Source organism: Pteronotus mesoamericanus, unplaced genomic scaffold (genome assembly GCF_021234165.1).
Source record: "Pteronotus mesoamericanus isolate MK-2021 breed Mesoamerican mustached bat unplaced genomic scaffold, CSHL_Meso_final contig_1242, whole genome shotgun sequence".
NCBI lineage: Eukaryota > Metazoa > Chordata > Mammalia > Chiroptera > Mormoopidae > Pteronotus > Pteronotus mesoamericanus.
Genome location: NW_026555053.1, coordinates 2,335,672 through 2,360,783, shown reverse-complemented (window position 1 = coordinate 2,360,783; position 25,112 = coordinate 2,335,672). Strand labels below are relative to the sequence as shown.

At 49.9% G+C, this 25,112-nt stretch overlaps 1 protein-coding gene and 1 long non-coding RNA gene across 2 annotated transcripts in view; both read right to left on the bottom strand.

Moving 5' to 3' along the window:
* HOMER2 (homer scaffold protein 2) overlaps window positions 1-7,983 on the bottom strand; it is a 48,194-nt gene extending 40,211 nt beyond the window's left edge. Inside the window, 2 exon segments of the mRNA XM_054588518.1 lie at window positions 7,805-7,821; window positions 7,823-7,983. Of these exon segments, the coding sequence (XP_054444493.1) occupies window positions 7,805-7,821; window positions 7,823-7,906 (101 nt within the window). The 5' untranslated portion in view covers window positions 7,907-7,983.
* An 8,214-nt stretch (window positions 7,984-16,197) lies between these two features.
* LOC129082779 (uncharacterized) lies at window positions 16,198-22,805 on the bottom strand. Its single transcript, XR_008530437.1, has 3 exons — window positions 22,502-22,805; window positions 22,269-22,389; window positions 16,198-16,292 (listed from the first exon to the last, which is right to left on the bottom strand). It is a non-coding gene; the product is annotated as an uncharacterized LOC129082779 (long non-coding RNA).
* Between the last annotated feature and the right edge of the window lie 2,307 nt (window positions 22,806-25,112).

Below are 25,112 nucleotides of genomic sequence, written 5' to 3'. Positions count from 1 at the left end.
TCTCCCACCCAAAGCAGAAAGGACGAGGACAATGATGATGATGATGGCGATAACGAACGTGGCCACCACTCACTGAGTACTTTTGTGTTGTGCTAAATGTTTACGTACATTTCTCATTCGTTCATCTCAATCACTGAACAGATAAAGCTTAGAGGGATGACCTGTCCAAGCTCCCACAGCCAGCCACGGGGGCTGGCGTTTGACCTGCCTGTACTTCGCCACCTTCCCCAGCCCCCTGGACAAATGGCCCTCCATGGCAATGAACGCACACTTGGTGGGACAGCCAGGCCCACCTCCAGCCTGCACGGAGGGTGAGGAGCCCTCCCCACGGAGCTGCGCTCTGCCTTGCTGCCCCGCACTGGGCGCTCCTCCTCCGGCCCTGTAAGGCCTCCGGCCACAGGCTCCATTCCTTTTCCCCATGAGAACCTTCTCCGTTACCCCCCTTCCCCGAGACAACAGAAGTCCAAGCAACTTTCCTCTTCTCCATTTATCTGAACAACTCCAATTAAGATCTTTTCCAATTAACGATCCCAAAAGGGATCCAATGCCCAGGCAGCAGGGTCTGCAATATTCCTCACTAATTGGCTCCCTGTGGACACCCTCCACCCCATAACCCACAGACGAAACTCCCCCCAGAGATAAAGGAGGACAGAGGCTGCTGGGCCCGGCCAGCTCCTCAGTGGTGGTCTGCACCCAGAGCGCCCCGCTCAAGGCCAAGGGGCAGGTGCCTGCCCGGACCCTCCCGTGGCTGAGGCCCAGCCTCAGCTTGGCTGGGAGGTACCTGTACACTACGGGGTTTCATGGCCCTCAGGGTAAGTACCTTGGCTGGTGGCAATGCCTCATCCTAAGCTTCTCTGCACACAGGAGGGGACACCATGGTCCCCAATTCCTCAGAGGAATAATAAGAAGACTATCGACCAAGCTTGTGAATAAAAATGTTTTTTTAAAAAAAAATCTCTCTGATCGCTAACACATGTCTAAATGCGTTCTGCACAGCATATTTTTATTTTAACAAGCAAATCTGAAATATAATTTAAATAAATTCTACCAGAACGATTGCATGTGACTAACCGCGCCAGCGGCAGTGCTACTGGAGACTTCTCCGTGCGTTTATTTGGCGGAGGCTTCCGGCCCGACGCTCTTCCCAGACAAAGTGCACTCCGCTAGGACACTGGCTCCCGATGCCCGCACTCACCGCACTTCCGGCCTGGAAATGCAACTCAGCGGCAGCCTGCGTGTGTGACACCTGGACGTGCAGGCACATAGCAAGCCGTGCTTAGGGACCGGTGTATCAAACCCAACGCAGATTGGAAGCTTTGACCTGCATTCCTTACCGTGCTTTGTTTTGCTCAATTTATTTTCACAGGAAAAAAAAAAGCAGAGTCTAACTCTCAGTATCTATTAGGTCAGGACTTGGTACACCTGAGATTTCTAATATTCTGGAAAATGCTTTTTCACTCTCATAAATCTGTTTCTGGACTACTGTTCACTTCGCCTGCGACAAAGGTGAAGGAAGTTTTTCTTTTCAAATGGAAAAGGAGATCCTGTCCCCACTCCATGGACCCACAGGTAGTCTTCTTCCGAAGGTTTTAAGTGTCAAGTGCTGGCTAAGGTGATAGATGACAGGATTTATCCAGGTTTTCTGCTTTAAAAAAAAAAAAATCGCCTTGCACCTGAAGCAGGGACTATAACGACCTTCCTGTCCGTATGTCCCTGCCAATCCTCTCGCCAAGGGAATTCCGCAGAGCGGGAGGTGCGATGCCCACCAGACGAGGGCTCGCGAAGCCGAGGGGGCACTCAGGACGGGCCCCGGGGCTTTCTGCTGGCAGAGAACCTCCTCACCCAGGTCCCAGAGCGGACTCCCTCGGCCCTGATATTTCCAAACAAGCAGAAGCCATCTGAGCAGCTGGGCCCCGGTCCGCCAACCGCCCTTAGCAACAGCGATGAATCCCTGTGTTCTCACCAAGACTCACTCAGGGAGGGTGACTCACCCAAAATTACCACTGCCGCTGCCAGCCACCCAGTGTTCGCTGTGATCTGGGTCTCCTCCACAGTTTTTGTCTTTCAGTAATTCATTTAAAGCCAACAGCTGCTTTAAGGGATTGTCAAAATGTCTCTTTTAATTTTTTAAAAATATGCACTGCCTTGTTTTCGAAAGGATTGAGGTAGGTTTTTAAAGTCGTATAAAATCCAGCAAAATGACAAATTAGAAGTGGATTCAAATGCTGATGTAGATTTATAGTTATTGGCATGGAAAAATGTCCACTCAAGGTATTTTAAGTTAAAAACTTATGTTCCAGAACAGATGTATAGAATGATGCCATGTTGTTAAAAATACATTTGCTGTCTGTAGACATACATACCTCTAAACAAAAAGACATACACACACAGGGAAAGTCTGCAAAGACAGACACCTGATTGATGATACAGGTTATACCTGCCACACGGGATGGCAAGTAATTTTCACTCCCTTCTTTATGCTGCTGGATTTTAGTATGAACATGTAATATTTTTATAATTAGAAAAAAAAAAGCTAAGCTATTTTCATTTTGTTAAAAAAAAAAAGAAGTGGGAGAGGAGAAAGAGTGAGGGCAATCACAGTAGGTCATAAAACTGAGCGAGGAAGAAAGGGAATGGATGGCTCTGCTAACGGTGACCGCACATTTGACTCTTAAGTTCCCTGGGAGTCATTACAGAAAAGAAAACTAGTAATTCACACAGAACCGCTGAGTGCATTAGCCAAAAACAAGCCATCCCTCTGCTCTGGGTCCTCCCTCAGGGGGCTGCATACAAACACCAATGTGCCCAGGGCTCCGTCCTAAACCCTCAAAGCCGGGAGGCTCAGCGCTCTTTCTGACAAGAGTGATGAGAGTATTTGTCCCTTCCTGTCGCTCATTCACTCCATACACAGAATGGAGGGGTGCCCCCCATTTCCAGCGCTATGCATTTTTCCCACTCCGACACAAGGCTGTCTAAACAAAGAGGGCCACCCTAAACGCCAGCAGCCTGCCCAGCCCTCCTCACAGCGCACTGACCCCGGAGAGCCAGGCGCCACCTCTGACCAGCCACAGGGCACAAGATTCTGTTTGAAGGCACAGACAGAGCTGGTACTTGTATATGGGGCTTATCTCCCTGTAGGAACTATAAGCTACACAAGGGCAGGAGCTAACTAGTAGGTCTGCTCATCTTGGATCTCCGACGGACTCTCCAAATGCATTACAAGTGGAGAGGCTAAATGAACCTTGGAAACTGAAGTCTAAAAAAGCCAAAACAGGATGAAGAAAAACAAATTCCCTCCATACACCAGAGAAACGATCTGTTTCAGTCAACACAAACCCCAAATAAAAGGCCATAATTCATAGGAACTGCATAGTTTGGTGTGATTCAGGAGGAATGGAAAATTAAAGGATAGGGAATGAACATCAAAAGAAAGTTAATCGGTATTGATTACTGAAAGAAGGCCCAAGGTGTTAGATAACCAAGATTGTGGCCTCTGTACATTGCAATGTAATCTTGGCTGAAGAAAATAACTGAGTGTAAACTGAAGCGAGACAGAAATACAGTAGATCTTGTTTGTAAACACTGACAAAATCAGCTAAAAGTCACAACAGCAGACAAGCTGGCTTTTCTGTTGTTAGCCTTTCGCAGGCAGGTAAAAAGACAATTTACAGTCCCAATACTTGGATGACAGCCGATGGCCTGAAAACTAACCCTGCCACAGTGAAAGCTAAATGGCTTGCTTTAGCATTAAAAGAAAACTCCGCCCAAATGTGATTTCTTTCTCTCCTGGCCCTTGCAACTCTCAATTAAGCAAACTATATAAAATGTAATCCAAAAATTATCACAACTTCCAGGCCAGCATCCAAGCAAGGATGCCCAGCACATGAAAGCATTACCTCAATCAAAAAATATTTAGTGGGGGCCCTTAGGTGTCAGACACTGGGTTGATTATTGGGACACAGTGGTGAAAAAGGTAAGACTTTATCCTTGCCGGATGCCATCGGGGAAGAGATTATAAGTAAGCAAACAAGCCCAGATTGCAGTGTGCTGCGGAAACAAAGGTGTGTCTATGTTAGCGAGGAACAAGGGTGGTCAGGAGAGGCTGCGCAGCAGAGTGTGTTGCAGCAACTGGAGAGTCTGCTGGAGATCCAGGATTTCGACCCTGCTGTCGAAATCTGAAGGAACAGAAGGCATGTGCAGAGCCAGGGCGAGCGCGCTCCAGACAGAAGGAACAGTGGTTCAAAGATCACAAGGCAGGGCAGAAAAGGCCAAGGAGGCCGCGCAAGCAGAGGGGCGTCAGGGTCGGGCAGAGTGGCTGGCAAAGGCGCAGACAGGGCACAGGCCAGCCTCTTGATGACTGAAGGGTATGTTAGGGAAAAAGTGATGTGATTTGCGATTTTAGAGCCAGTCACTGGGGGCCCACTGTGGAAAATAGACTGGAGACACCCCAGAGTGGAAGCCGGAGGGCCTGTTAGGAAGTCAGTCGGGGAAGGAGGGGCCAAGAACAGAGTGGGAGCTCTGACTGTGGAGAGAGGCGGATGCATTCCAATGTATCCTGGAGGTGGGTCTGGGAGCCACTGACAGTCGGAACAGAGCAGGGGCGGGAGGAGTGAGGGAGAAGGAATCCGGGATAACTCTTACCAAGTGGATGGAGGGTGGGACCACAGACTGGGAGGGGGGAGAGAACTGAAAGGAATAGCGAGAGCTCTGCATGTGGTCAAGAGTCAGAGCCCGAAAGCAGCATGGGACTCCTCAGCATGTAGCTGACACATGAAGCCATGGCTGGGGGCAGGTAACATGACCTAGAAGGAGAGTAATGACAGCGGAAGGGGGCCAAGACCAGCCACTCCATCATTCAGAGGTCAGGCGAAGGAGCAAAAGGAACCACGAGGTGGCAAGAAGCTGGGAGGGGAGCTGTTTCAAGAAGCGGGGTGCGGCCACCGGTGAGGAATGCTGTGCAGCAGAGTGAGACAAGGACAGAGTCTGTCAGCCTGCGGGTCCTCCATGACCCCGGCAGTGTCAGTGGAGAAGTGGGAGCAGAAGCCAGGCTGTAGGGTGTGAGGGGTGAGCAAGCGGTGGGCCAAGAAAAGGAACGGAGGCAGGGGCTTTGGACCTACCTTTTGAGATGTGTTCAGGTGAAGCGGGGCAAGGAATTGGACCCGAAGCAGGAGAGGGGAGTTAGATAAGAGAAGCCACTATTTACCCCGGATGGCAGCCACTAGCATGTGGTGGTTTAAACGGGAATGAAATGAAAAATGCAGGTCCTCAGCCACTCCAGCTACATCCCCAGTGCCAGTAGCCACCTATGGAAGCTTGTACTGGACTCTGCAGACACAGAGCATTTCCAGCAGCACAGAGAGTCCTACTGGACGGCACTGAACTCCAGCATGTTGCACACCGATGGGAAAGGGCCTGGAGGGAAGGAGGTGAAAGATGGAGAAACATTTCCCGAGGAGGTGAGCGAGGACGGCAGGGACGGTCTCCTGGGAGGAGTGAGGTTCTGGTAGAATCAGGCAGCAAAGTAGGTGGGAAGGAAAACAGCAGGGCACCTACACAGGGGACCACAGGCAGGGTGGGAGCTGAGGCTGTCCTTGGCCTTGGCTCCTCTTTTGTCACTGAAGAGGGAGGCCAGGTGTGTGTGTGGAGAGGAGAGGGGTCTGAGGAGGGAAGAAGGTATGAAAAAGCTGCCCCAGGGAGCGAGAACACAGGCTGCCCGGGGAAACCATACTCAATGTGGAACACTTCACAGGGGAGGGGCGGGCCGTAGGGAAAAGCTCCTTACGCGGGGAGAGGCAAACTCAGATTTGTTTCTTAAGTCCTGGTCGTGTCTACAGGTACAGCTGCGACAAGGCTGTAGGACCATTAAGAAGTATCCTACTGGCTGCCCTTTCCTGGTTCTTCCTCCTCCATCCCACTCAACTCTCAGAAAGGATGACATTGGTTCTATTTTCGGTTAAAATGGCTCCCTCCACCCGCCTCTGTCTAAACTGCTTATCCAGCCCTAGCTCCATCTCATTTTACAACAATGGCTTGTGCATTCCCATAAATTATAGAAGAAGTGGGTATATTAAAAATGGCAGAAGTAGGTAGGAGTTACAAACCAGCCCTTCCTTACCTATGAGAAGTGAGTAATAGATATTTATGGATGATGTTAAAATTACATGAAAGACATATTCCATGTTTAAACAAAATCCCCAAGGTACTCCTCCCTGCTTCTCCACAAACAAAAATTATTTTCTGACATTTTCCTTAAGCTTTTGTGAGTAAACATTTTCATTTCCACAGAACGATTGGACCTCAGCCAGTCTGAGTTTCAATATTTGTTTTTGATCACCCAAGTGTATTGGCTTGGTTTTGGGTTGGCTGCGGGGTTGGTGGGGGCGGGGGTGGGGGGGGGCCGAGAGCAGGAAGTTAAAATGACCAGATCCCTTTATCTTCCACCTTGAGATCTAAACTTGCCAACTCCTCCTTCGCATACATTTTTTCTGAAGTATGAAACCTGAGAGCCACAAAGGTTCCCACTGCCCAAAGAGCAGCCCGTTCATAGCCTACCAAGAGTAAGTCTGGAAATGCTACAGTCAGTCTGTTTCCCAGCCGGGTACCCCTGGTCAAAGCTCCCAGTTTCTGTACACGTGAAACCTCTTTGTCTTAACCACATCTCCTGGCCCGACTCTCCCCCGGTCCTGTTCATGTTGGTCCAGAGCCCTCACACTTCCCTTCCTCAGAACTCCTCTTGGCCTGCCTCTGGTTCTTCCAAGCACTTTGCAGACCCCCCAGATGAAGTTCACTAGGTGGAAGGGCTCCCGAAACTTTTCTAGAGCAAGACGCAACGCGGCCACTGACCCACAGGAGCTGGATCCAGCTCACAGGACAATCTGGCTCCTTCCCACTCCTCACCTATCCCACACAGGGAAGCGAGATCTCCAGACCCACCCAGCACACATCTTTGAGACATGACAAGGGCTGCAGGGAGGACACTAAGCTCAGCAGCAGGGCACCCAGGTTGAGAACTGCTAGTTCACCTGCAAACCCACCCCCACTGTCAGGCTGTGGCTTCCCCTCTGCCCAGGCACAGCGTCCCTCTACAAATGCTCGCCAGCTGCCCAACAACCCAGGGAAGCTCCCCGTCCACGTCAGGCCTTGGTTTCCCCATCTGTGAAGTGGGCATGATAGCTTTCCCTGCATACTGACGGCATATCCTCGAAGTGCACTTCCCTCGGGTGAGCCAACGTTAGGAGGTGACTGCCGTGAGCACAGCGGCTCCTGGCTCACAGCGCCTACCGCTCCGAGAGCAGCCAGGAGCAACCGACCCTGCTTTTGAAATTACCTTCTACGCTCTGAAGCATTAGTCACATCGACAGAGTATTTCAACTTCGCTTCCGAGCATCTCCCCGCTTGTTTCAGAGACAGAAGCCTCCCCTAGCTGCTCAGACGGCCATCATCCTGGTCACCTCAAAGTCCACCCTCCCTGCGCTGGGGGGTTATTATCATTTCCTTTCCAGGAAAACTTGGATTTGCATTCTGTTCGGAATAAGCCCAATGGTGGAGGAGGACAAACTGCTCCCAACACTCGCAGACACAGGCCCTGGAGTTGACCGCGCCCGGGAGCGAGGGGGCCGCCGCATGGCCGAGGCTGCGAAGCCGGCCAGGCGCCTGTCCCCGCGCGGGGGCCAGGCGGCGTGGAGAGAAGGGCCGCGGGCTGGGGCGGTGGGCGCGGGGCCGGCGGCGCGCTCGCCCCAGGCTCGGGGGCTCTGAGACGAGGCGGGGGGCGGCCCGCAGCCCTTCGGCGCAGGGGCTCACTCACCCCATCTCCGGCGCTCTCCCGTGGCTGCTCCGAGGCGGCCTCTCGCACTCGCTGTCCGCCCGCTCGGCAGCTGCTCCCCGTGAAGCACATGCGGCGGCCCATGCGCGCCCGGCTCAGCCCCGGCGCTGCTCCATTCCGCGGGCTGTGCTGCCACTGCCGCCGCCGCCGCCGCCGCCGCCGCCGCCGCCGCCGCCGCGCGGGCAGGCAGGCGGGGGGGGGGGGGGGGGGCTGGGCCACCGGGGGCAGGGCAGCCGCGCGTTGGGGCGGTGCCCGCCCCGCCCCACTCCTTACGTAACCTCGTGGCCCCCAGGCCGCGAGCCCAGCCGGGGTGGCGGGGTCTGCCAGTGCCCGGTGGCCGCGGCCCCGCAGGCAGACCCCCACCCTTTGCGATCCAGCGACTGTGCGCCCCCGCCGCACGCCTACTGGGGGCTCCGCGCAGGGCGAGCATCCTGCCTGTCTGCCTTGCCTGAGTCTCATTCCCAGCTGGAAGGGGACTTTGAGCCTCCCCTGCTTAGTTTGCATGTGAGGGCACAGAGAGGCCCCAGAAGGGGGAGTGATTTGTCCAAGGTCACACATTCAAATCAGTGCTGGGATCTTCAGAGTAGAGCTGGGAACGGCCATGCTCCTCGAAGCCCCCTTCTCTCTGTCCCCGGCCAGGATGGGTGGCTCAGGGGACCGGCAGAAGCCCCCGTGGCAGGAAGGATCCTGACCCGCAGCAGGTGTACTGGGCTCTTCCTTGAGAGAAGATGGGATGAGGGCTCTCCACTGGAGGGTAATTCATTGCTTTTGTGGTTTGATCAAGCTTCTCCTTGTTCTTAGAGGAAGGGAAACTGAGATGACCAAAGTGGAACTATAAGCAGAGCAGTCTCCTGATCGCTTCCGCACACCGGGTCCTTGTTCCCTGTTAAAGGCTGGCGCTGGGACCAGCCCCACCTTTGACCGCCCTCAGGGCCTTCCGCACGATTATCTTCTGCTGAGGGCACACTGCCCACAGGAGCCTGGCATCTCAGGACGGTGAAAAGTCAAGGGACAAGCGAATGGAGCAGGGCCACCCCTACTGCATGCTTATCATGGCTGCGACCACAACTTTACCTGCTGACCGCTGAAGTTTTGGGGGGCAGGCACCAAGAATTGGCCGGTCATTTTCACAATTACAAATCTGATCATGTCATTCCTCTAAAAACCCTTTGGTGTCTTTTTTCCCACTGTCCTTGGGATGACGACCGAGATGCTCAGCATGTGTGGAAGGCCCTGCCCCACTGAGGTGCCACTGTCCTCTCGAGCCTTTCTCCGCCTGCCCCCCCCCCCCCCCCCCAGTTTCCGCCTTGCTTTCTGCACTCTAGCCAACTGGCCGGCCTCCCTTCAGCCCCAGGGCCTTTGCACAGGCTTTTCTATAAGAATGAATTAGTGACTAGGCCAGGCCACAAGCACACAAAATTGGCCTGGGCCTGTAAGGCCCAAGTTTAGAGCCAGAGATGGGTGAGCACTTGGTCCTGGAGGTAACCTGTCTATCACCAGCTGAATTCCGAAGACCAGGGAGGGCCCCTGGCAGTGGCAAAGGGGATAAAGGGCAGGAGCCAGCTCAGCTGCCGTAGGGGTCCCAGAGGACAGATGCACAGTGCAGCGGGGCCAAGTGGTTTCCAAACTCTGAAGAGGAGTGTCCTTGGCTCCACTGTTGTGAAGGGCACACCCGCGTTACCTTGGGAAGATGCAGTGATGCCACACAGGTGGGGCTGGTGAATCACTGGGCTGCTTCACACAGTCAGTGAAAAGCAGGGCAATACAGGAGGTGTGAGCCCATGTGGGGTGAAATACTCCGTGATAAAGTGGCTGTCACTCTGGGTAAAGGCTCTCGCACCGAAGTGAGGAGAGGAAAGGGTAGATCAGACGAGGTTTGGAAATGGATGGCCCTCCCGTCCCTTATGAGGAACGGCCTCCATTTCTCTCCTTCAACCCCAACCTCAGGCGCAGGAGCTGTCCCAACGCCCAGAGCCTTGCCTAAGCCTCAGAGTTGGCCTTTAACATCACCTTGGAATCGTCCCTACAGAGGGGACACCTAACTTCCCTATCAGTGTCTCCCCCTTCATTGAAGCCAACACAGTTACCCTTTTTTCTATGGAAAATTTCCCATCAACATGGTCTCCACGGCCCCAGTTGTCAGGGAGATGACGTCTTTCAAAAGGCCTGAAGTGAAGCGGGGCAGGGGGTGGGATGGGGGAAGGGGGAGAAATTCCTTGTCGGTTGGAGGTTAAGGCAAAGCCAAGGAGAGTCTTTTTGGGCCAAGTCTTGAGTGTCCTTTTAGGCTGAACAAGAAAAGCCAGTGAGGGGGGCAAGATGTGGGAAAGAAGGGTGGGTCCTGGGGGAAGGGAGGAGTGAGCCTTAGAGTGGGGAGAGGGGCACAGCGGGGCAGGCATGTGAGGCTGAGGGAACTTGCCAGGCAGGCTACTTTTTCTAAAGGGGACAGGGACACCTACCGAACATGCATGAGAGAGAGGAGGTGGGGTGGAAGCCCGATTTGAAACAGCAGCCTTGGGAAGGTATAAGCACTGTTGTTTGGATGGATCCAGAGTTCCGAATGAGCAGGGCAGAGATGCCCCCAAAAGTCTGGGAGACTGGACCTTGATCAGCACCAGCTCGGGGACTCGGGATCCCTGCTGTCTCCTGTGGGCAGCAGAGGCTCCCAGAATCCAAGCCCAGCCAGTCCTTCTGAAGGACAGTCTGCACTCGGACTGGCAGTCAGAGAGCTGTGGCGGCTCACCAGGGCGCTCCATACGCCTGAGAAACAAAGGGAATGGGAGGCAGCTCCACGCGGCCCTCCCCTGGACTGCCAACTGACCCCCTCCACCCCAGCATCCCGGGCAGAAAAGCACTGTGCACCCCCCGCGTCACACAGGGAGACGTTGCATCTCTGCCTCCCGGCTCTCAACCGCTAGTGCCTAGAGAAACAGCTGGTCTTAGTCTGGGGCAGGGGAAATACAAAAGGAGCTTAGAGCATGTTGTGATACCAGAAAGTTGGGCAGTGCTCAAAAAAAACCCGAAAGGACAGGGTGTGTCCTAGGGACACAGGAGCCGACGACAAGAGCTCCTGGTGGCCAAAGGTGGATGGAGCATGTGCGCAACATGGTAAATAACCCCGTTCAGAATTATAACACAGAATATAAAATAAATACACCCAAGTCCATACTGATAAAAGTTTTAAATAAGGAGAGAAGAGTCTAATCTTCCCTTCAGAGGAATTCCAAATAATACGTGTAGATTTTCCCTCCAGGTGGAATTTAATATCCTCGTTCTCCCACCCCTTGAGAGTAGGTTGGTCTGAGTGTCTTAGTGATTTGCTTCTAAAGAACAGAATACGCAACGAGGAAAATTATAACTTTACAGTGGAGAAACGTGGCAGACGCCCCCCTGACCAAGTGACCAAGGGAAACATCACCAGACGTAAGCCATGCTGGTAGCACACACCCTCCGACAGGATGCGATGAGACGTGAACTTCGTCTCTCTGACATTTTTTTCCCTAAACCCATAACACAAGTCTAATCATGAGAAACACACCAGACAAATCTATACTGAAGAACATTCTGCAAAACACCTGACCAGTACTCCTCCGAGCTGTCCAAGTCACGAAAAACAAGGGAAGGCTGAAAAACGGTAGCAGACCAGAGGAGACTAAGGTGGAATGACAAAATGCATGTAGGATCATGGATTTGTCCTAAAAGAGAAGAAGGAAAAACTGGTAAACTTCCACTGAAGTCTGGCATTTAGTTCAGAGCGATGTGCCAATGTTGGCTCCTTACGCGTGCCACATGGTTAGGAAGATGTCAACCATGTGCAGGGTGTACGAGAACTCTGCATTATCCTTGCAGCTTTTCTGTAAATCTAAATTGGTCCAAAATAAAAAGTTTAACAAAAAAGAAAGTAGTCCTTGGAGTCTCCTGTCTACCAAACTCTCCAAGCAATCTAGTTATTGGTGACGTCAGAAAGGTAGGCATGTGGAAACCCTGAACAGTAGACTTATCAGGTGACATTTGGGACTTGAAACTGTTTTCCTAACTCAAAGCAAGCCACCAAAACCTGTGCCTCTCCATTTTTTAGCTGCAACCCACAGTATGAAATATATTTTCCACAGCAACCCTGCACATACTTCAACTTTATCTATAGTCACAGCTATATAAAATGGAAACAAAGTTATATATACATAAGTGAAAGTTTTACAAAATAATCCTTATCCTCTCACCTACAAAGCATTCTAAGAGTTTTCATTTTGTTCTATTTTTAAAAACTGTGCTGCTCACAACCCACTAAATTGATTTCAGAACCTATCATCTATATATTTTTTCTTTCAACAGCAAAATGAGACTCACCATGTCCACATACAATGTTATTATTACTTTGTTCAGACTTCTGATACTGCGGATCTGAGACTTTGAACATTTTTTTCTTTGGACCATAAGAGCTTAGTTCTTTACAGTGCGTATGTCATTAAAGTCATTAATTAAATGAATAACTAGCAGGTATTATGCAGCTATTAAGACAGTAACCAAAAAACATGTATTCTTTCAACAAATACTGATCACCTACCATGTATCTGGCTGGTCTTGTGCTGGGCACTAGGGATAAAGTGCACAGCAAAAACAGAGTTTTTCCATCAAGGAACTATGAAATTGGGTGAAATGCATTAATCAAGTAATCACACAAATATACAAACTATGATCTGTGTGAATAAGAGTCCTAATTTAGGCTGAGAGGGGTGGTGAGTAATGGCCTCTTTGAAGAAACATCTAAGAAGAGGCCTGAAGAACGAAGAGTCATTAGCCAGACAGAGTGGGGAGGAAAAAGGTCCTGGGCAGAGGAAACCGAGAGAGGCTGAGGTGGCTGAGCGCCGAGCAGGAGCAGTCGGGAGGAAGTGGGAGGAGGTCAGAGCCCAGCCGGGCAGGGGGTAACGGTGGGGGGGGGGGGGTACGCAGGCCCCCTGAGGCCAGTTAGGGATTTGGGATTTATCCAGATGTGCTGACAGAATCCCCTCAGCTCCCCAGAGGATTCTCATGCAAGGTCAAGGTTGAGAATCACTGCACGAGCTCACAGTGCCAGGGAGAAGTACCTGTCAGCCCCAGAGCCCCAGAATTTGGGAACTGGTAGGAACAAAAAAGCGCACACCCTAGCTCACTGGCTAGACTTTCTTCAGACTTTGGGCTCCAGGCGGGAACTAAGAAACCTCAGGAATCTGTGGGGCCAACGAGGACCAGTACCTCCTCCGGGCACAGGGCAGAAGGAGTTAATCCTAAAGCCTGCTAGCTCTTCCTGAGAGGGACTAGGGTTGCATGCATTCCCCGCCCCTGATGGGTGGCAGCAGCTGAGGAGATAGGTGCCTGTTTGTATTTCGGGAGTAGCTAGGATGAGGCAGGTCAGATGGGTGAGGAGAGATTCCAGAGCCATATCGGAGGCATGCTCGTCAAGACAGGATGAGTTAAAGAGGTGGTAAAGTCACGTGTGGCACTGAGGCTTCCAGCTGGAGAGGCTAAACAGACAGTGATGCCCCTAAGGACGGATGGAATCCCAGAGGGAGAACAATGGCAACTCACAGAGGAGAGAAGACGCGTGCCAGTTCTGGACATGCTGAGGGGCGGGAATCTGAGGAACAAAGAAGAGGAGATGTCCAGCAGGCAGGTGGCCATGGCAGGTACAGAGCTTGGAAGGGAGGCTTGGGAGCCTTTGGCAAGAGAACACCCAACCCAGGAGGAGCGTGTTGAAGGAGCGGAGGTCGGGCTGAGGGAGGCACAGATGGACTCTGCAGGGGAGGAAAGGGACCGGTGAGGACGAAGGAGTGGTCCTCAGCGCACAGGGGCCTTCCTATTCTAGATGTGATCCACCAACCCCCTTTTGGCTTCTTTAGTGGAATCAAACATATTCCTTTTAAAAAAGGAAGTAACTCTTCACCAGAAAACTAAAAGCAAAACAAAAAACAAACAAAAAGCAAATCACACAAAATAGGAACAAGTGGGTTTTCAATTCATTTCAATGGAGCAAATATTTACTGAACGCCTACTACGTGCCAGACTAGCCCCAGATGGCCTGGCTGGCACGGGTGGCTTATCAGACACACAGCCCGCGCCTACTCTCCTCCTGAGCCCCATCTGGGAGGTCATGGTGGCTCTGGTTTCCAGCATCTTTGCCTCCCATGAAGCTCAGCTCATCCACCAGTTGTCCTAAGTGAGGTCCCCCCGCAAAGCTGGGGTCCTTGTGGCAGGAACAGCTCTCCTGGACACCGCCTGCCTCACGGCAGCTGCCCAGCGGGGTTTTGGCCGTCTGCGCCACAAAGCCCTTGCCTGCGCTGCCCCGCCGCGCGCCTCCAGCTCTTCCCCAGCTCCCGTGCAGGCCGAGATGCGTGACCTGGCAGTGTGCCCACCTTCTCGGGCCATGTCTAACCATCTCCAGCAGCTCGCTCCTCAGGGGTGTCTAGGGCTTCCCTTCTGAAACGACAGAGGGGTAATACCAGGACCGTTCGCACAAAATCACTTTGAATCAAGACCTGTCTACTCACTCAGCGCAAGAGGCCTCCCCGTCAGCACCCACCAGGGAGACTGCTCCTACCGCCATTTCCTTTGTGACTCCGGACCCTCAGGCCCCCAGCAAACACTGCCACACCCAGGCTGGTGTGTAGTGTGAGGGCTGTCCCTTCAGTAGGCTCCTCCCCTTAGAAATTCACTTTTTATTACACATGATCTACCCTGCTCTGGGCACATGCATCTCTTTCATTTGCATAATTCTCTAAACTGCCAATTCTTGCCCTACAGCATGACAGTTGTACAGGTATTTGGTTTACTTTACTCAAGTATCCCATTAAATTCACGGGCTTCTTTACATTTGCTGCTTTATCCCTTCGCAGATGTCTTCTTCTGTTGGTTTTCGAGCGCACTGTCTCCTGAACAAGTTGGGTTTTCTCCTCATTGTGGACACACATACATAACACTTACCATTTTACTCATTTTTGAGTACAGTTCAGTGGAATTAAGTACATCCGCAGTGTTGTGCTACCATCATCACCAACCATCTCCAGAACTTTCCTGTTATCCCAGATCTGAGCAAGTTACTCAATGCTGAGAGGGTAGGGGCATGTTCCATTTACTTTTTATACCTTATTCTGCACATAGTCTGTGCCTGATAAATGCCCTGGACTAACTGGAGCAGATAGAGAGGTTTAACAGAAAAGACACCAAACCAGCACCAACAGCCCACCCAACTGCCCCTTCTAAAATTACTTCTTACTACAACAAGATGGGGAAGGCCGACCCAAGAAAAGAAGAAAACACATACATACTCATTCTAGCTGTCCAACATCTGGCTACGACCTGCCCTGGACTAGGGGTCCAGGGCCGTGAAGAGGATGACGATGAGGCCCTTGTCCCTTCTGAGACAACCTGAGACTCTTGCAGACCCCAAGTTGTACCAAAACACCAAAGTGACGGGAAACAAAAGCTCCTGGAGGCGTGGACTGCGCCCATTGCTGCTGCGTAAGGTCCCGTGAACAACTAGAGTGGTGCTCCCCCAAGCTGGCCCCCTCGCATAGCTCACGCGGGGCATTTATTACACAAGCTGATTCAGCCCTCCTGGGGCAGGTATGGGAATCTGCCTGTGTAGTAAGAGCCTCCAAATGATTCTTGCCTATGAAAGGCAAATTTGCGACAAAATAAACTAGAGCATTCCAACAGCGAGGGGGGCCAACCCAGCCACCTGGGGCTACGCAGGAAAAGGCTCCCAGGAGCTAGTCGGACCACTGGGCTGCTTTCCCAAACCAAGACTCCCGTGGGCCTGCTGCCTCTGCACACTCCCTCCTCCAGCACCCTCCACACAGGGCTATACACAGCCTCTTACCTCTACCTCTACGGCCGAAGGCCTTGGATGACCCCAAGTTCTGGCAGCCCTGGCCCCTGGCTCGGTTCCCCACAGTTGAGGAATGACAATGAGATATAGTCCTAATTTAGAACAAACGAGCCAGGTGTTCATTGGCCAGGTATTAATCAGGGAATGACTAGAGATAGCTGGTGACATCATATTCTACCTTTAGATCCCGCTGGGTCATTGTATGGAAATAAGTTGGGAAGGTTGTATCTACCAAATCTGCGGTCCGTGTTTACGGAGGGAGACACTGGATACCAACTCTGCCCTGGGAGCTGAAATTTCACCTTGGGGCCCTTCTGATACAAGCCCGCCGAGTGGGCCCTGGGAGGCGTCTTCAGCCTCCACACAGCTGCCCCCTCCCCACAACCACCCAGGGTACAGGGATCAGAGAGCGTCCTGGCAACACAGGCTGGACATTCAGTGTCTCCTTTTAATAAAGCCAGTATGTTTGTGTTTTAACGAAATGCAATTGCTAAAACAGCTCTTTATTTATCTGTACTCCAGAAAGTTTACACAGAGCAGTGTTTCCTTGGGATGTCAACAGGTGGTGCGCAGCAGGAAAAGGTTCCATACTCCAGAGATTGGGAAACACTGGGATAAACAAAATGAAACAGGTGTCTTTACTATTTTTTAAAGCACCTCTTGTATATCAATGTAGACTTAAGAAACTCCAGTAAGTAAACACAACCGACTCTATTTCCTAAGTTAAATGAATTTATTAGCAATGAAATTTTAAGTACTTTTCCAGAGGACACATTCTGGGAAATGATGAACGAAAGGATCCTATTATCCAGAGCCAATTTGACATATAAGAAATAAGCACCTGCTACTTTGCTTGCTCTCAGGTGAATATCGCCTCCCTACTTGAGATTTTTATTCTCTGTAACCACAAAAATCACTTCTGAGGGTTAAACAGTAGAACGTGGCAGGGAGCAGGCCATCGGGATTCTCAGCTGGGCTCCCCCACTTATTAGCCTCAGGGGTGTTTTCCCACTTCCTGTGCCCCAAGTTCCCCCGGGTATCATGGGCGACACCAGCACCTCTTCTCGAAGGCTGCAGTGGGACTAGATAAAGGTGCACAGGGAGCCGTTGTGTAATTACGGGAAGCAACACAGGCATCGTCCTCCTGGCCGCCTCGGGGCTCGGCTGCCCATCAGATCCACCGGTGCTCACCTCGGAGGGTGCAGCGCACTTGGCACTGGGAGTAGAGTTGGATTGGGGGACCAAAAGGGGGTAAGAATAAAGTGATGAGAGCCATTGTGCTAAAGCTAGAGGACCTGGGAGGCCCCATAGGGGTACAGGCCAGGGCGATGGGGCCAGGATGAAGGGTGCGGCTCACTGAAACACGGTGAGGAAGAGGAAGGGGAACTGACGTTTGTTAACCCTTATAATCGTAATGTGGGAGGTACAAAATCATCATTATAACCTCATTTTAGAAGTGAGAAAAAGGCGCCCCTACCTGGCTACGGCACTCAGGTTAGTGTGCGTCCAAAGCCAACGCCCTCCCCACCTAGCGGCGCGGAAGATCCCTGCAGAGCAAAGCCCCCCTGCTGTGGGAGGAAGAGGGTGCTTACCTCCCGCGGAGGAAGGCAGGGTTGGCCCTCCCCAGTGTCTAACTGGGTACGGTGAAGTCCAAAGAGACACGCATTTCCCCAACGGAGCTGGGACCACCCTCATTCCAAATGTGACAGAGGTGATATTGCACAGGGGTCCCTGGGGGAACGTGCAAGAGAAGAGGAGCAAAGAGCCCTGCGACTTGGCCTAAGGGAAACGGAGCAGCCACCGAGTCTCTGAAGGGTACTCAGCAGAAAAATGGCCATTCCCCATCCTCCCCATCCAAAACCCAGATTCCCCACAGAGTCGTACTTCTGGCCGTATGTGTGTGGTGTGCCTGTTGGAGATTCGCCACCTTCAGTGAATTTCTCCTGGTTAATGTCACTTTGCTCTGTTTTTTTTTCCCCCTCACTTTGAAGTCTCTCAACATGTAGATTGGAATTACCTTTTTCTACACTCCATTAGTTTACTATGTAATATCTTCTATCATGCATACACTATATTGTAAATATCTTCCGTTTGACTCTTTGAGTAGACCTTAAAATTTGTGTTCCACATATTTTTAATTCTCTCTGCTCTCCCAACGTGAAGCCTAGATATACACTGGATATTGATAAATTACTTGTGATGTGAAAAAATAAGTAAGGTCACAAATCCTAAGAGAGTCTTTAGATTAGGGTTTTCTCTAGAATTTTATGTGAACAGAAATAAAATAAATGACTAAGCTTTGTGTTTGCTTGATGAAAATGAGCAAATTAAAGTGAAGTGCTAATGGGAAAAAAGCAATTTTTGCTGCAGAGAAATAATGTGCTTTCAGCTCATTTCTAGCCAGTTTAGTCACAGGGAGGCTGTCAAACGCCCTTCCGAGAAGCTCGCCGGCACATGTGTCACGGAAGGGAACATATGGAAGCCACCATCGGGTGCAAAGGGGGTGCCTGCGACAACTTGGACCCACTCACTGCCAATGTTCCCAATCATTCTGGAGGATTCACCTTCATCTGACTCACTCTCTTAAATGTTTACCTTTCCACTTGCCAACTGTTTGAATTGGTGTTCTGATCATTTACTGGGAGAGAACTTCTAGATTATGTCACAATTTTTGGAACCTGAAATCTTCCAGTTTTGGAGTTGGAGAACTTAGAAATCAGCAAGTCTAACGCCTTCATTCGTATGTTCACGAGTGCTTTTTCACTGCCTTGGGTGTGGCGGCCCCAGTGCCATGTGCTAGAGATGCAAAGACATCACACAAAGTCCCTGGCTTCCTGGCACTTACATTTCACCAGGAAGATGGACATGAAAACTGATGGATTCAATAAAGTGGCACCATGATAAGGGGGTGTCCAGGGAACGCAGATGCCATGCACAGGAGGGGAGCTGAGTCCGTGTGGCTGAGTGTTTACTCAGTGGAAACGATTAGTCAAATATGAAACCGGAGAGGAAGGCAGAGGTGCCAGATCAATAAACATTTACTGAGCACCAACTACACATTATGTTGCCAGACTACGCTAATTGCTGAAGAGGTGAAAGTCACAGCCTTACTCTCAAGGGGTTTATAATTTAGGTGGATGTAAACAAATTACAACACATTGTGATAAATATGTGACTATATATGTTAAAGATAGAAAGGAAAAAAATAATCATTTTTAATTGGAGTTGGGGACAAAGAGAGGGGTGGATTATGGAAGGCCACAAGAAGATGACACAATAGGCTAAGATTTACCAAGTGGACGGGCGTGGGGAGGACACCGCACACAGAAGGAATAGCATGTATGTGGCACAACATGGACTCTTCCAGGAACTTGAAACACTTCGATATGGCTGCGCATTTAGTTAGGGAAGGTGGCAGATGGGGCTGAACAGATAGGGCAGAACTAAATCTTAACAGGCTGTAATTCTACACTGAGGAGTTTAAGAATGTATCCTAGAAGCAATTAGGAACCACTGAAAGGTGGGCAAATCAAGGCATAGATACAACCGAGTTTGTGTTTTCAGAAGAACCTACTTTGAGCTGTCTGGTAGATACACAAGAACTGGCGATATTATTATTATTATTTTTTTTTTTGTTCTATATGTTTCATAACAATTAAAGAAGAGCGCTCTACTAGCAGGATGGAGGAGAGTCTGGAGGGGAGCAATGCTGGCTACAGGGACCAGGTAAAGCCTATCACCGTGGTCTGTATGAGAAGGCATGAGTCAGAACTAAGAGTGGCGAAAGGAAAGGAGAGGGGTGGACACAGAAGAAATGGTCAGGCGCTCAAGGGCACAGGCCTGGGGGAAGGACTGGGTGTGCGAGAGGAGTCCAGGATCACTGCCAGGTCTCTGGTGTAGGTAATGAGGAGGAGGCATTCCTCAAAAACGGAGACAGAGGTGGATGAACAGGTTCAGGAAGAAAGATGAACTCACATGACATGAGCTAAAGATGCCTATCGGACATACAGATAGAAATTTCTAGAGGCAGGAGTATTATGAGTCTAAAGTTCAGATATCATGGATGGCTATGGTCATCAGCACAGAACTGGATGCCAAAAAAGAGACTGAGTCTGCACAGGTAACATAAGGAGGGTACAGACAAGGCCATGGGGACACCAACGTTGAGGGACAAGCAGGGGAACGAGGAGCTGGCCAAAGAGACAGAGACAGAGAGGAAACAGTGTCCCAGGGCAGAGGAGAATCACGAAAAACCTGGAAACAAAGTGAGAAGAAGGTTTAAGGGAGGAAGGAGGTAAGTGTCAAATGCTGCACAGATATTAAATAAACCAAAGATTTTAGACAAACAGTCATTGCATTTGGCCCTAGGTCAACAGTCCTAGTGAACATTGCCAGAGTGGTTTCAGTGGCGTGTCTGGGGGCAGAAACAAGGCTGCAGTGAATAGGAAGGGGGCGGGGACACTGTAATACCGCAGGTGTAGAGTGCTCTTTGTAAGAGACTCCCCTTGTGGAGAAAGGAGAGCCTAGATATTTAGAGGAGGACAGGGGATTGAGGGCAGGGTATCGGTTTTGCTTTGAGACTGGAGAAACTTGAGCAAGCTTACAGGTGGGTGAGGGGGTGGGAGGAGCCAGGAAAGGGGGAGAGTTTGAAACAGAGAAGGGAGAAGGAATAACTGCAGGAGGAAAGCCCGGAAGAGCAGTGAATGCACAGACCAAAGTCACACAGCAGCAATATCGAAAGACAAAAGGTAAAAAGCGGGGCATAAAGAGGTCAAACTGTAGGTATGGCATTGGGAAACCGAGGGAATTAATGCTGAAGTCTCAGTTTTATCTGTGAAATCAGACACTACGTGAAAAAACAAAAGCCCAGCGAGGTGACTTGCATAACTGTTGGTTTGTAAATTGGCTCCTGCGGTGAGAGCTAGGGGAGCTGAAGATAGAGGCACAGCACACCATACCGGTGCTGGTTTTATTAGGCAAGGCGGCTGACTTCTGAGGCTTGTCTTGGGCAAGTTGTAAGATGAGCAGATCTCTGCACCACTCACACGAATCTTAAAAGTTTGTACAGAGGTTCAGTTCAGATGGTCTCAACAACACTCCACTCTCTCATGGCTGCACCCTTGAAAACAGACAGTGGGGACCGTGGTCAAAACATATATTCCAAGGACAGGGGACAGGCTGAGGAGCCTCAGATTACGCAGGTCCCGCTCTCTCGTGTCGGCCGTTGGCCTCATCCTCTCAAAGGCCCCCTCTGACAGTGACCCACAGGGTATAAGCCAAGCATCTTGCCTCCTTGTCCGGTACTCTTTCTATTCCCTATGTCACACTCACGTATGTGGAAATACTTCCATCATCTGGACACCTGTTTTAAAATGGGGCTTTCTGTACTTTTCTTTTAAATGATGACTAGGCAAGGCTGGCCTCACACGAATGTGGATCAGGCCACCTGTCACCAAGGACGATAAACTTGCCAAAACCCTGGGCTGAAACCCAGAAGATTTACCCTCTTAGAACGAGGGAAAGGTCAGAAGCTCACCCTCAGATAAGAATCCTGACCTGGCCATTTTCAAGTGCTTAGAAAATGCGTTTTAACACTCAAACTGTGATGATCACTTCAACGAAAAAGATTCTGGAAAGTTAACCTGGAGAAAAGATGAAGGCAGTATGGGGGAAGGAGTGGTTGAGAGTAAATTCTGGATGAATCTCTTGGCCTCTCTGTGCATTTCCAAGGTCCCGTCTAAGTGTAACACACACATTTGATGAAGAGTTGGGTAGGACCAAGGTACTGAAGGAGTAGATTACTAGAGCTAGCCGACGGAGCATGCAAAGCAGCCACAAAAAGTGAAGGAAGGATACTAAGGATTAGCGTCATCACTTGGCTTTGGATGAGCCCTGTCAAATGACACAGAAATAGGCAGACATTGTATAACGCAAGTCCCAATCACTTCTACTTAGAAAACATAGTTTGTGCCATTATTTATGTAACGAACAGTAGAAAAAAGGAGAGGAAAATACTTTCATATCACAATCATAAATTTTAGAATTGGAAAAGACTTTGATTCCAACCGATTAAGCCTGATTCACAACTTTTTCTTCCCCAAGGTTGCTCATCTTTCCTTCTTCTATGATTTCTTCTATGATATCAGTTGGCTTCTATGGTAAACAGTAATACTCAGGTAGCAAAGAAACTTGTAACTAGCATTGGCTTGCTCTCCACACTCTCCTGAAAAAAGTCCCCTACACAAAGAACTCCTTATGGGGGAGGATGACACTGAGGCAGAGAACTGGATGAAAATCTTGTAATCTCTGATCAAAACAACTGCATGTAATTACAGCCATGGGAGTACAGATGTGATTCTAAACAATGTCTCATATAACTTGAAATGTTTTCTTAGAGACTAGATATTTATGTAACATATAATAACTCTATCATTAGCATTCACATAGCATCTTTCTTCACTTGATCCTAACATACTTTATCTATGCAATAATTAATTCTTATAATAAATATAACCTTACAAAGCTGAGAAGTAGCAAGGATTTTTACTCCCATTTTGCAGAAGATAAAATCAGGGAGATGGGTACCTTGTGGGGTTCACTTCCCGGTGGAGAGGCTGCAGGGGCAGAGCTCCTGCCTTCTGGGGGTCCACAGCAACCGTGCAGAAGAGCCTGGGCTGTGCAGCAGCAGCAAAGTTGTTTAACGTGGCTAAAGATTTGTGGAGTCGGAAATGAAAAGGAGAAAACAGTGTTTCACTGAGAAAAATGCAAGGCGTTTTTTGAAGTATCACAGACTTGATCAAAATCCTGCTGCCACTTACCAGCTGTGCCCTTGAATAAATTATACGCCCCTTTGCACCTCAGTTCAACCATCTTTAGAATGGTCATTGTCCTGGGTCACTCACAGCCTTTGAAAGCAGGGCTCTCTCAATACCACGATTCCCTAGGGTCTTCTGCTGGTATATTTTGCTTTTAGATCACCGGGTCAAAGTGAGGCTTAAAATTATAGGTAAAATTACGTTAATTTATCAAGCGGCTAGAAGATAAAATACTAAGATATAACACTAATAACAGACAGCAAAGTCAACTAACAACAGGCAATCTTTTCCATATATATCAACAGGCCCACGGATATTTACCATGCAGCAGAACATCATAATTAATGATAACAATGACCTTTAGTTGCCAAGCAAAGATTAAATTATGGCGCAAATACTGATTATTGCATAAAAGTAAGTACTATATTTTATGCACATTTCCATTAAAAGTGGTTCCAATGAAAACATTTTGGTATTTAAAGGCTAAGTGTCAATTATCTGGAAAATTCCTTTTCATGGAATAGATTATTTCCTGATGCCAGAAAATGAGATGTAATAACTGATAACATAATATGAGAAGACATTATGGGCAATAATAGTTTCATCTGAAAATTGGCTGTAATACCTAGAATCTTTCACAAAAACTCTCAGAAGCCTACGAGCTCCCAAGTGCCATTTATAAATTTAAAGAAAAGAAATATTCTTTGTAAGTCCTGATTACCTAGAAATGCCATCATAAAGTCACAAGGAAACCAACAAACTGGCCTTAGATAGCCCTCCTTCTTCCAAATATCCTGTTTCCTGATACCAGGTAGGAAGCATTTTCCCGAGTTTTTCAACTGTTACATTTCTACCCACCTATTATATTTATTCTAATCTTCTCTTCATATTTCCTATTCCTGAGTCCTAAATCTGGGCATTTCCTGAGCCGTAGGAAATTCTGCATTTCTCTTGGCCTTCTGCATTTCTCTATAAATACTTCCTCCTGTGGAAAAGATCCCATACACTGATATTTTCAATCGCTGATTCTTCGTGGATGACTCACACACTTACATATTTGGGCAGAGCCTCTTTTCCTTCAGCTTCAGTCCTGTACTTCCAACAACCCACTAAAAATTTTCTTTTAGGTGGTTCACTGCCATCTCAAATTCTACAAATCTTTTTGAGCTCTAAGCTCATTTTTGCTTTAAAACCAGCTCGCCCTAAGGCTATCCCTTTTCAGTCCGAATTTCCCAGGCCGAAGGAATTGGGAGTCCCCCCACTGACGCCCCCGAATTCTTTTCTCCCATCATCATTCTCAGGGACTGTCCAATTATTGTAACCTTGGTCTTTCTGCTCTCCCTTTTACTATCCAACACCACGCCTACCGTGTCTGTGGTCCAGACTACCCTGTACACTTTTGCTTGGCTAGTGGTTCTAAAACATGGCTTGGAACATTTGTAATTCCACCGTTCATCCCCGACACAGTTACTGAGCGCTTACGTCATACAAAGCACAGCGTCACACAGGCAAGATGCAGGAATGAATCAGGTAAAGGTCTGGGTACCGCCTGGCAGGGGAACGACTTGCACATAAGTAATTTCAGCTCTACGTCAGAAAGTGGTAAGAACTGAACGAATACATGAAAGTTTAGTGTTATGGGCAAAGGGCGAATGGAAGGGGAACAGGGGAAAATAAAGTTAAGAGTTTTGAATCCATGTTACTAAATTGGGGGAGGGGTGCTGGGGGGTGGAGGGATTAAGCAAAAAGGAAAAACACAGAAAGATGAATAAATGAATGAATTTGGCCTTTAATCTACAGGCAACAGGGAGCCCGCAAAGATTTCAGATCGGAGCTGTGCTACCCTTCGCCAAGGTTGTGGGTTCGACTCCCAGCCAGAGCACATACAAGACTCAACCAATGACTGCACAGGTAAGTGGAACAACAAATCCACGGTCCTCGCTCTCTCTCTCAAGTCAGTAACTACAATTTTTTAAAAAGAAAATGATTAAACCTATGGCAGCTGCATGTAAGACGGGCTGGTCGGGGGACGCGCCGGAGGAAAGGCATTGCGTCCCCACCGTGGCGGGGAATGATCACGGGAACCCGGATTCGGTGGCGGCGGCAGCGGGGGCCGGGCGCGAAGGTCGGACTTCCCGCCGCGGGGGAGCCGACGGAACTGAGTAACTGCCGAGCGCCAGGAAGGGAATAAACGGCGGCCCGTCCAGGCATCCAGGTGTCCCCGCCGGAAACTGGTGGTGGTACACACACAGACGGGCGCCGAGTCTGGGAGTGATTCGGGCGCTAAGAGGCCAAGCCATATTTGGGGTGCTCGGCGTGTATATACACCTGCGGAACGTTTGAGGAGAAAGTGGCCAAGACGCTCGGCGGCAGCTCGGCGCTGACGAATGAAGCTGGAGGGGAGAGGGCGTGTGTTTGGGGGAAAACACGTACGAAACGGGCTCTGGAACTCTTACTGCCGCGGCCTGCCCTGCAGGAGGTCAAGGTGCCGCGTCGCTGAGGTGATCCGCTCGCGCTACTCTCCGCGGCCTCTCTCGCCCCGCGTTTTCCACAGACCTCGGGAGCAGGCGGCCGGAAGCGGCCTTTCCCTCCCTTCTCTGCATCTTTGCAGGAC